This window comes from Pleurodeles waltl, chromosome 9, assembly GCF_031143425.1.
Source record: "Pleurodeles waltl isolate 20211129_DDA chromosome 9, aPleWal1.hap1.20221129, whole genome shotgun sequence".
In the NCBI taxonomy this organism is placed as follows: Eukaryota; Metazoa; Chordata; class Amphibia; order Caudata; family Salamandridae; genus Pleurodeles; species Pleurodeles waltl.
The window spans coordinates 342,744,386-342,756,632 of NC_090448.1; the positions used below are offsets into that span (position 1 = coordinate 342,744,386).

General features: G+C 41.6%; 1 protein-coding gene across 2 annotated transcripts in view; it reads right to left on the reverse strand.

Annotated features, from left to right (window-relative positions):
- The window catches only part of LOC138259288 (F-box only protein 27-like), a 284,291-nt gene that overhangs the window by 65,774 nt on the left and 206,270 nt on the right, over window positions 1-12,247 (reverse strand). For both annotated transcript variants that reach the window (XM_069206908.1, XM_069206907.1), the window contains exon 8: window positions 2,296-2,434. In XM_069206908.1, the coding sequence (XP_069063009.1) occupies window positions 2,296-2,434 (139 nt within the window). The remainder of the gene's footprint in view (window positions 1-2,295; window positions 2,435-12,247) is intronic.

Below are 12,247 nucleotides of genomic sequence, written 5' to 3' on the forward strand. Positions count from 1 at the left end.
TAGGGATGAGATTGTATACTGCTTGGTCGAAGATCCGAAGAACATAAGGTTGGGTCAATAGTATTTGGTAAAATAGCGGAAAAATGTAAAACAGAAGTCCAGGTTAAGTTATAAGTGAGTGCATGTAAATAAATGAATTAAACTTTAAAATAATTAGATGAGTAAATACAGGACGATTCCATTTTTTCCCAAACAGCTAATGTACAGAACACCTCTATTTTGCACAAACTTAATCAAGAGATAAACCTGCAAAACTGTAAATGTTCTGCACTGGCTGTACCCAGAGATAACCCAGCTCTGCATTTAGATTTTTAAATACACGAAGGAGAAGCTCAGCACAAAAATAGCAATGAATCAGATGATCGTACTTCTTGGATATCAATCCCTCTCAGAGAAAAATATATCTTCTGTATAGCTACAGTTGTGGGGAGATCTTTGATAACACTACACTTTAAGACAGACATGTTCTTAGTTTCACTGATTGTAAAAACAAAAATGATAAGTAATGTAAAATCCACTTGTCACCTTCATGCGGCAGTATGGTTGTGGGTGAGGAAGAACTCAGAGTGGGTGCAAGAATTTTCTTGATGAAAATCGATTGGAACTGCTTTGAGTTCACAACATAAAGACACATAAGTATACAACCGTTTATTATTGAGGAGCAACTAATAGAAACTGCACTAAGAGTCATTCCAAAACAAAGCCCGCCAAAACAAAAATAATAATGAAGTATATAACGTCGTACCAGAGCAGCACAGATATATAACGTAGAGATTGTTGCTTTTTAAGATGGAGTATGGATGGCTATTTCACGTAAATGAAATGTATCAGTTTTCATGAAGGTAACACACACTGACTGATATGATATTTGTTTGAGCGTGTAATTATACATTTAATGCACCTTTATATATTCCCTGCCTTAAAAAAATTAAATACGTTTAAAAAAAACAACTTTTTCGTTGCCTGTCTTCCATGAGCACTGGACTCATCTTGGACTCATCTCAGTCCACAAAAAAACTGAAAGGATTTTTCCAATGTTATCTGTGATTACTCAATATTCACTAATTGAGCTAAATCACAATGGGTGGCAAAAATGATACATGTTACTCAAAAGATTATATAAAAAAGGGGAAGCAGAATGCAAAGCTGCAATGTGGTGGGCGACCTGGAGGAAGACCACCACGTGCCCACCACTAAGAGGTTTTAAAGTTGATTCTACAAGAACCATCCCAGCTGTAGAGTGGCATGCAGGAAGTGGAGAAACAGAGGGTTTTCCTGAACTGCTTTCCCCCACAATATTAGATTTCCAGAAAAACCTTAAGCAATATTTTCTAAAGATTTGGAAGGTTATATCAAGGATCGTTTCTTGGGACTTTTTCAGGAGGAGCCAGGTAGCTTACTGGATCAAATGCAAAGTTCTGCAGCTGTCACAAGAGTGCTTTTCTGAGGAATAATATTTGGCGAAACAAACATAATTCCACCATTGGATTCAGTATGAAGCATTTTTACAAAGTTACATTATTCGCTGCAACAAAGGAGAGCAAACACCGTGCTGCAGTAAAAGTTTACCTGTAGATGAGGCTTTCCTTTGGTGCTACTTTTCAATCACAACTGTTCAGGTGTAATATTCACAAGTCAAAATATTGCAACAAAATATTTGATACTCAGTTTGGGACCAAATAAATGATTAATTCCCCTTCACCCACCAAAAAACAAGTGGAGGAGACAAGTGATGATGACTCCTGTAAAGAAGGCCAGAAGAAGATGGCAAGTCACGAAACTGAAAAGTACGTCTTATTCCAGGAGTGGTTAATGGAGTGTCAGTTCTAGATAAGGCTTCAGTCGACGTAGACAGAAGTTGGACTGTTAATTGGGATATTAATGCACATTTTTCTGAAGTAAGATTTGGTGTTTGCTAAGCCTGTTGAAATGTTGATAATTAAAAAGCTAAAGATAACCCCGGAAGCTCAGAAACTGCAATCTTGGGTGTTGTATGTAAGAACTTGGAACAGTTAATGTAGTTGGCTCTGCAAATGTTCAGGTGGGTCGCTTGTACCTTTCTTAAACAAACTACAACTGACAACATAGAGTGTTAATAGCACATTACCTGGATTGCGCCCCCTCCCCCCATTTCACCCATCCATTGCACCAGGTGGCACACAGGTACTATCATTACTAAACTGTCACCAACTACCACAATTTTTAAAAGATCGGCTTCCCTGCCCGGTGTATTCATAAGGAACTCTGCCCCCTCTATTTCTGGTGTACCTTCTCCTGCCCAAAAAACAACTATACCTGGTGGTGGTGCTGGTTATTCCACTGGGGTATAGGGGGAGGTCTCAAGTTATATTCGTCTATCACCCGTTCTCTGTCTGAGGCCAGCAGCTTCACTGAGATTTCATATTCACAACCACAATCCTCACGTCCAGCATACCTGAAGGGAGATTAAAACAAAGTGGTCAGTGTTAGTCTAGTTTCATCTCAATGGAAGGCACTAATTAATGTGGCCGCAGGACTGACCACAATGGCCCATAAAAAAAAAACAGAGGAGCAGCAAAAGAGTAGCCGGGTTTGTAGAGAAGACTGACCTAGGGGAAAGTAGTAAAGCGATAGAGATTCAGTTCTCTGTGGAGTGGTGTAATATGCAAAGAAAGGTTTAGCAGCTGGGTGGTTTCAGCCTTGTATGTGGGGGAGAACAAACCATGCACAGTGAAGACAACTGAGAGGTAAGTTGGTTTGTAGAAGGAATATTGCCAGATGTATGGCAGTACCACAAGGAGGAAGATGACCAGTTTTTTTGTATTTAGAGAGAATAGAAACAGTGTACCTAAAGAGATTGCAATACAGGGAGAGACGTAATGAGAAATGTAGGTCTATATGAATTAAACAGTAAGCTGGGTTATGGAAAACTGTATAAGAAAAGATGATAAATTTACTTACCTTCGGTAACAAAGTTATTGGTGGATAGTCTTTCTCCAGACTCCTCAATGCATGAACTTCCATAGGCATCAGACTAGATAGGGAAAATGTAAACAGTTCTGAAACGGTGTTGGACCTGGCCCTTTCTACAGGAGCACCCCCAAACTTTTTGCCTCCCTCCTTCACTTTTTGGTGAATTTGTTTTTGTTGGCCTTAGAACTCTGAGCGGTTTACTGCTGCTAATCAGTGCCAAATTGCAAATTCTCTCTCCCTAAAATGTGGTTTGATTGGTACATACATAATTGGCATATTTTATTTGACTTATAATTACCTAGTAAAGTAAACTACATGTGCCCATGGCCCGTAAATTATATGCTACTACGGGGTCTGCAGGACTGCTTGTGCCACCCACTTAAGTAGCACTTTAAAAGGTTCCAGGCATGACATTGCAGCATCCCACTGCCATGTCGACTTGGCATTTAAAAGCCCTTGCCATATTTGTTTTTCACTAATGCGAGGTCTACCCCTCTCATAGGATAACATTGGGAATTCCTTATTACATTTAAAAAGCTGTAATTCCTGATCGGGAAGGGGAAGATCTGCCTTGTATAGTACCTATAGACTTGTAATGATAAATCCTCTTTAGTGGTAAAGTTGAATTTATTGTTAAAATTTTGACAATGCCACATTTAGAAAGTTGGCATTATCCTTCTCTTAGCCCTGTATGCCTGCAGTCTGTCTCCAATACACATCTGTCGTGGGGTGACAGCTGGGGTTGTGCATTCCCTCTAGACAGTCACACACAATGGGAGGTGAGGTGTGACTTGATGGCCCTGATGGGCCATTAACTGGCTTGAAAGGGTGTGGAGCTAACTGCATGCCTCAGACCTACCCCTGATTGGACTGTGCCCTGTCCACAAACAATAGGCCTAACAACCCTATACTGACCATCCAGCTAGCTTGGAGCCTGGGGAGGAAGCGGAGTACCTGCACTCCAAAGCCACTGTCTATGAGCTTCTCCTACCTTCCAGAACCAGGTCATCAATGTTTAAAAACTGGACTTCGAACACCACCAACTGAGTATACTTCTGGACCTGTGGACACTCTGCCAGGAAGAAGGACTGCTGTGCTGCTACAAGGACTGCTAATCTGCTGGACTGCTGATCTAGAGGAACTGCTTTCTTGCTGTGCTGACCTGTAGCCCTCTTGCCTGGGGAAGTTGAACTGGACCTGCAACGTCCATCTTAAACCCAGGCCTCCAAAGTGACTTCAAGGGCTGGTCTACTGGCCTGCTGATCTGAGCCTCGGGGACATAACAGGCTCCGTACCGCTTCTGGACCTGTCTTCAACAAGTTCTTGACCGCCAAGAGATGCCTCTCAGGTGTTGGGCCAGTGAAGTGTTTTTTAGGCTCCTGAAATCAAGATTTTGGGCTCTTCGCGACTACGAACAGGCCCCTTTGCTCCGAAACTGCGCCACTCACCCAAAGAATCACCAAAACTTCCAGAAGTTTGTCTCACTGCTTGTGACTGTGAGGCTCCAGCCCGCACATCCGTGATGCCTGGCCAACTTCTCAAACACGCGGGCGACCGCTGCAAAGCTTTCCTTGCTCCCAGAGAACTTCTTTCCCGCGAAGGGGGCTCATGGCTCAATTCTTGAGAAGGTGAAACTTCAGCGCAACTTGTCTGGGACTGTCTCTGACCCATGCTCCATTGCTGGCTGTCAGCCTGAACTTTTGGATTTCATCCGGTCTAGTGTGTTTTGATAGCCCTGGAAGACGCTTTATGTTTCTAACCACTATACTGTATTTTCAGATATTCTTTAGAAATTCATATCTCAACTTCTACTTATTAGACTTGTGGTCTTGGTCTTATTTTATTGACTAAATTAAGCTCTATTTTTCTAACCTGGTGTGGTACCATTTTTGTGTGGTGTTTTCACAAATACTTTACACATTGCCACCTAAGTTAAGCCTGCCTGCTTTGTGCCAAACTACCAGAGGGTAAGGACAGGTTAATTTATGGTTTGTAACTGACTTACTCTGACTAGGATTGTACTCCCTACTTCGACAGGGTGCATACCTCTGCCAACCAGAGACAATTTCTAACCAACGGTAAGTGGCGACACTGTTCAGACTCAATGACAACATCACCCCAGATGTGACATACAGAGTCTTATATGTCATCACCCACTGATGTCAGTTGCTGTCTTCTTGTTCTGCACCATCTGGAGTATACAAAATTGATGAAAACTTATAGAAGTGCAATGCATAAACATTAACTTAGAAGCTAATTAAGCACACTAAAATAGTCCCCAGAACGGTGAAGCAGGAGGTTCAGAACGAGGTTCAGAACGGTGAAGCAGGAGGTTGGGACAGGAATCTACAGGTAGGTACAGTATCCACAAAAAAATCATTATCAGGGATAATTTGTTCTTCTGATGGATAGTTCAACCTATAGGGCCTTCCCCTAATGAATCAACACCAAAGCAATACATCTGCAGGAGGAGGGTCTTAGGAGAAACTCAAGCAATAGCTGTGTCATAGGGATATATCTAGCCAGCCAGCTCCACAGATGTTGTGGCAACAATGTTAGGCAAAAAGGAAAACCAGACCTTTGGAACAGGCTGACGTCCATACCAACTAGGAACACTCCTGATTAGAGGGAAAGAACGTGTCTTAAACCGGCTAGGTGGACCCAGCCTTTCCACAACACCTAATATAAAGACATCATATATTTTCTTTTATTTAACACTGCAGCCACCAACAGTGTCAGTAAGTCAATTATGTCTGAAGGAATCCACATGTCTAACAATCATTTGCCAACCAAAACTTTGTTGAAATGAACAATGCCACATTCACACCAGGTAAAAGCAGGTGAACCAACCCCACATCTATTTTTCAGAAGTGTAGAAAACCCTGTGCAGAAAGTGTAACAGTCTATGTCTATTATTAAGGGAAGCCTTTATTTTTAGCACAATAGGCAGACTTTTATTCAGAGACAGAAGCATTTCTCATTTACATTAGTCATTATCATCTACACACGCCTCCTTCAATAGAAGTGTATAGACTAGCAATCGCATGAGGCCCATCAGTACTTGCTATCAGATGCGTGAGAGTGATGAGCTAGTGGGGCTCCGGGGGGAGGGAAATGAAGAGTAAAGGGTTGATTTTAGGCCTGAGCGTAATTTAAATAACTCTAGCTTTATTTTGGGAATTTCATGTTAAGCTTATTATATGAATTTCCACCTTAATCTCACTTTGCGTAATTACGCCCCATTCGCAGTAAAAATTTACAGCAATATATATCACTTGGGTTAAAAAATAACTGTGAACAACAGAACAGAAGTGGCTATTGTTCATCGTGCTTTTGTTAACTACATTCTTTCACCACAAATTGAGGAAAATACAGCGCAAAATGACAGATTATCATTTCATTTATTCATGTGTAATTTCTCATAATTCTGCCAAAATGTCACATAACTGTGTGAAAGTAAATGACACAAATCTCACATACCCGCGCTTGATCATGTAGCCCGGAGGCATACATATTATTCTTACATTGCCACAAGACATACCTAAATTGTTTTTTTAAAATGTATTATGGATGTTCAATATTGTACAATACCAGTGGGGTAACATAACGTGGACGACCCCACCAATATGCTGAAGGGGCACCCCACGCTCACATCAGCAGGGGCTGAGCGGCCCCGTCAATCAATCAGTATAGCGCGGCCAATCACCCGTAGGGTCTCAAGGTGCTGAGTATCGGTAAGCCTGGGGCACCCCCGCACCACAGAGGCTGCAGGAGCTTCTGTTACGGCCCTGTTCAACACCACACTTGTGTCCCCAAAATATGTTTTTGTGAGACATTTATGTAACTACACTAAAAAAACAGTTCAATAGTAAAGAGTCAAGGACTTCACCGCAGCATCATTTCGTCCCTTAAAGTGACAATAAAGACCGCTTATTTTCTCTATTCTATTAGATAAAGTAACTAAAAATTAATCACTGAGAGCGAGGAACAAAAAAACATCTTCCTAAGCTAACAGGTCAAGGTTACACACCGGTCCTTAATATATGCCGAAGTCGGTTAAAAAAGGAATGTTCCCTTGCATAGTGTACGTATGTGCTCCTCTGCCCTATCCAAACTGTATGCGTGTCTGGTATCCCGACTTATTTTGGCCCTGCTGTCACGCTAATCTAAGCGTGTGTGCAGTGGTCTACGCCTGTCCCTGACTTTGTGAAGCCTGAACCTCCTGTGACAAGGAGCAATGCACCCAGCGAGCCCTCATTACAGGCAGCTGACTACTGTCCCTGTGTTGGGTATAGCTATAGCTCAAAGTGGCTGTCAAAACATACTGTGTTTTAACAACAAATAGTGTGACCAGACCTTTTTTCCTGTCTCACTTGAGTCTAGGCCTATTGGCTCACATGTATAAAATTTCCACTTTTATGGGTATGGTGAAACCCATGTGCTAACATCCTGTTTGTGTATAAACCATTTGTGAGTGTGCCACATGTAGGTTGTTGAGCTGTCTACGACAGAACTGGAATAACTGAAATCCTTTTTGGATATTCCTTGCCTTGCACAAGATACAGGGCGAGAACTGTACTTTCAGAAAGTGTAATAAGTACAGCCTTCATTACTGTTGCAGGGCAAAGGAGGCCCAGACACTGAAGTAAAGGAGATAGCGACAGAGCTTTCTTTAGATATTCCACAACGCCTTTTGGTTATCAAGGAACTACTAATTAGTCTTTATGTGCCTTAATATTTGGTGAATGGATGGGATTAAGATGGGACTGCAGACACTTGTGAGACATGACGATGTTTCTGGATGAGACCTGGAGAACCACCTCAAACAGGTTTTAGAGTTCGAGACAGTGGATTCATATCCTCTTTCCGGGACTCAAACCACACACTTTGTTCCAGTTCCAAGCCCCTTCTGACTGCAGGTCAACAAACAGCTGCTATATACTCAGGGCTAGTGTCTGGCAGGCAGTCTCCCAGAAGCGAACGGGCATCACCTGAAACCTGACCTCTCTACTGGAGATACTGTGGATCTGTCCTCAAGGGTCTAGAAGCCTTCTTGCCCGACGAGAGAAAGGAGTCTGTGCGGCATTGCATGGGACACTGTCCAGGGGAAGAGAGGCTCAGCACATCCCCAGTGGCTGTGGGATGTCCTGTGAAAGTAGACCTCTACAAAATTAACTAGGGAGGACCTAAGAAGTACTGAGAAGCCTTGAAAATTACATTGCTGTCAGGGGCTCTCTAAAAGCCTTCATCTTTGGTAACACTCTGTTGCAGAAAATCCCAATGGATTTCTATTTGGCCTCAGGCACTCTCCACATACAGCCTTCTGCACACACACTACAGAAACACACTTCATCCATGTCCTACATGAACAGAACAAGACTGGTGGCAATGAACAAGGCAAATAATTAAAAAACCTACAGAACTTGCTGCTGGAAAATTATGGGAGGGATGTATGGTGTCCAGAGCCGTGCAGGCGGACCTTTTCCATCACAACACCGTGATATCAGGGTATGAGGCACAGGTCCCACTTACGTTTGGGGTACCAGAGAGAGCAGAAGTTTTTCTGTTAGTCATAGTGGTAGCTTGTAAAATAACTGAGCAGTTATGGAAACAGAATAATTTCACCCCTTGCTTGATCGTGGCAAAGTGAACTCATTAGCAATTAGTAATCATTCACCTGAATAACTCTTAGCAGTAGGACAGGAGCTGAAGTCAAAGTGGTTGAAAAAGAAATGAGAACTGATGCCAAAGAAGCATTTTGTTATACTGTAATTGCAGTTAAAAAGCGCTTACTACCACTGACTAAATATTGAGACACTTTAAGCCAGACAGCATGCTCCTCCTGAACCCAAGGTCAGTGGTTAGACTAATGGTTATTGTTGGCTACTGGGATTCGTCTTGAGTTTTCATGGGAATCATCCCACACATTCACGCTCATTTGTTTGTGCTAGATTAAGTTAATAGGAGTTAGATATGATCATTAAAGGAGGTATGTGAATTCTTGCAGATGTGTGGTGGAATGTAACAGATGACCTAGACAAGCATTCTTAGGTTGCAGAGGTATGACTCTCAAAGGAGAGGTTATGATATTTGAAATAAAGTGTGGACAATTTTCAGAAGTACAATAATAGAGATTAAGGCAAACATTCGTGTGACTCAGAGTAGGCTTTACCCAGAGAGAGGAGGCATCAACAGGAAATGGAAAAATGAAAAGAGGATCATATAAAAGAAAACACGGAGAGGCAGCAATTGAAACGTCTAAGTGAAGGTCAGTTTTTAAATCAGGTTTTAAGACTTTAGAGAAGGCTTTTTGAGATAGCATGCAATATGGAGATGCAAAACTGTAGAAAGAAACATATTTGCCTAAGAAATGTTTTAGGACTTTTGATCAGCTACATGTACATTTCTTTGGTACTTTTGATGCAGTGAGTGAGTGCTAAGCAAACCCTAGACCACCACTTCAGCAAGGACAGTTGATCAACTCAGGAGCTTGAAGCGTAACGTCATTCGCTGAATGCATATATAGGGAAGTATCAAGAGCTTTAGGGCTGTGCTTGAAGGAAGCAGTAATCTGTTGATCAGTGCTTCATACCACAATATATGAGGTAAATAATGCAAACACTGAAAAGGTTGAAAACACTAGAGCAGATGTCTTCGGATGTTTTCCCTTGGATTTGGTTCACAGTATTAAATACAAAGTTATGAGGGTTGCATTTTGGATGCCCCTGGACAGCGGAAGTGTATTATCTGCATGCATGTGGCTGGGAGGCAGAGACCCAGACACTGGATTGGTAAGGGAGAGACATGGTCACCTCCACAAACGCCATGAAGAGCCGCCAGCAAATGGCTGCCTACCAGCTCCTCAAGAACAAGGTCAACTACATGAAATACAAATTCAAGGGTGTGACGACAATTAGGTTTGTTGTCTGCACAATAAAATAGATAATCCAGCATAAGGCATCATGCCACTATATAGCTGCGCATGGCTGATCAACACATTATTACTGAATTGTACAACATAACACAAAGATAAAATAGCATGGCTTAACATTTATACCAATATAAAATGTCACACCATAAAACGTGGGTCTCTATAACAGTAGTGGGCTCTACTCATTTGAAGGTCTGTACGGTCACATTGTTTAAATACCCCTCACTCACAGAGGGGAAGGAAGATTGGGAGGGGATTGGAGGACCTACACTCGGGACAATATAGACTATGTGTTGACGCTCAGAAGAAAGTTGGCCAAAATGATGCACAATGTGAGTGACAAATTTGCAAGAAAGAGTGTGGAAGTGTCCCTTTCGTCCGCACATCCACATGTAATCTTAAGTTTCAAGCATAAGATCATCACATGAGAACAGCAAGAGAAGTATACAAATTGGTGCAAATATAGTGAATAACATCCTGCCACAAGGTGCACAGCCCGATCTAGAGATTAGAGTGGGAATATATAGTCGCTAACACCAGAGCACACTCACAGAAATAAGTAGTCACTATTTAAAGTTCAAGTTAGTCCGGTATGGTTATAGTAATGATTTCTTTCAAAGATGGAGAATTATACACTCCAAAAACCAAATGTCAGGAGACATGTGTTTCGTCCTCCTGGACTTCCTCAAGGCTGCAAAGAAACAAGAACAGTACAGAACAACAGATGTAAACATAAACCACGTGTATGAACACTCAACCAAAACACTGATGGGATACACCCTTAGTGTACAGTGATCTTCAATAACAATTAATGTGGTGCACCACAGAAACTGGTGCCAGCCCTGTGTTGCTAACCCTCGACATCATGAGAGAAATAAGGGAATAGTAACCTGTGAAGACCACAGATTTACATGTCACTCCATATCATAAGGGGAATAGCCCCTGTGAGTACCACATATTCAGAGAGCCAATAACACCAGTGAAGTACAGAATAATATGCGAAAGACAGACGATCACCCATATAGTGTCTATGGGATACAAAAAAAGACCAATTACATTATGCGAGGTGGGATAAAAAGGGGGGCACCCTGTGTTGACTGCTAATCAGACCAAATAGAGTAGTTACCTGATGGCAATATTACGATGTATACGCTTGGTAAGAAAGAGGAAAGACACCGGAAGTACCCGAAACCTGTAGAATCTACAAAAAGTTCAACATGAAATAAAGGCCAGGTAAGTAAATAATATCTCTCAGGGACTGATTCTAAGAAAATGGGCATTAGGATATAAAAGTAAAAACAACCTGTTTAATGGCCGCATCTAATGTAAGGTCATCCAAAGTAGTTGAATCATATTTTATGGCATTGATTCAAAGTGATGAGATAAAATTGGCCTTGATACGCCTGTAAACAAAAGGGGACAAAGTCCCTCATTAACAGCATACTGCTATAGTCAAGATACAGTACAAAACAGGAATGGGCATCTAACAAGCCCGTATGAACAAGCTCTTATCTATCGGCAGCTGGCAGCCGAGTGTGTTCAGTGTAGAGACTTGAATGCCAAATATGGTGTGCTTATGAAGTTGTCAGCATGAAGTTAGACCTAAAAGGAAGGACTAACAGAGGTCTACACAACAAACAAAAGTGCTTCAGCCATCATGGAAAAGTGTTTAAGAAACAGAAACGTGTGTATATGAGATGAGGTTGGCATAGATGCCACGCACGGTATAACTAGAGGAAAAAAGAGCATAACAAACAAACTTTGTGATACTGCTGCGTCATAATAAAACGAAAAACAGAAGAAAAAGCACATGCCAACACTAAAAAGGGCAAAAGGTGTAAGCCAAGTGTGAGCCATAGGTAGCCTGGCCATCAAAGGACTGCTGCTGCTGGTGTTAAAAAATAAGTTAGAAAAACCGTACCTCTTTGGAAGGCACAAAATATATGTCAAAGAGGAAAACATTTATACTAGCTAGAATTCTAAATGCTATAGGAGAGTATCAGGTACTGAAAGGGGGGATTATTAAAAGCCTCACATGCGGTATATGGTGTCCAATGCCAAAAAAGGATCGGGGGAACAAAGCCCTAGTGCCAAGTAGACAGGTAGAGAGAAAAGTCGGTGAGACTTTGTAATATAGTGAGGTAAATCCCAAGTGAGGTACCACCAATGGTATCTGCAGAGAATGTATACCACAGAAAAACAAACTGAAAATACAATAAACATGCATTGTATGGTATAAAGGAAAAAGAAGTAATCTACATTGATTATCAACATGTCACTCACTGATCAGCTTATTGGTCGAAGCCAGAACAGTAGTCTGTTCAATCGCTGTGATTCTTACCATACAATACTTATATGATAAAT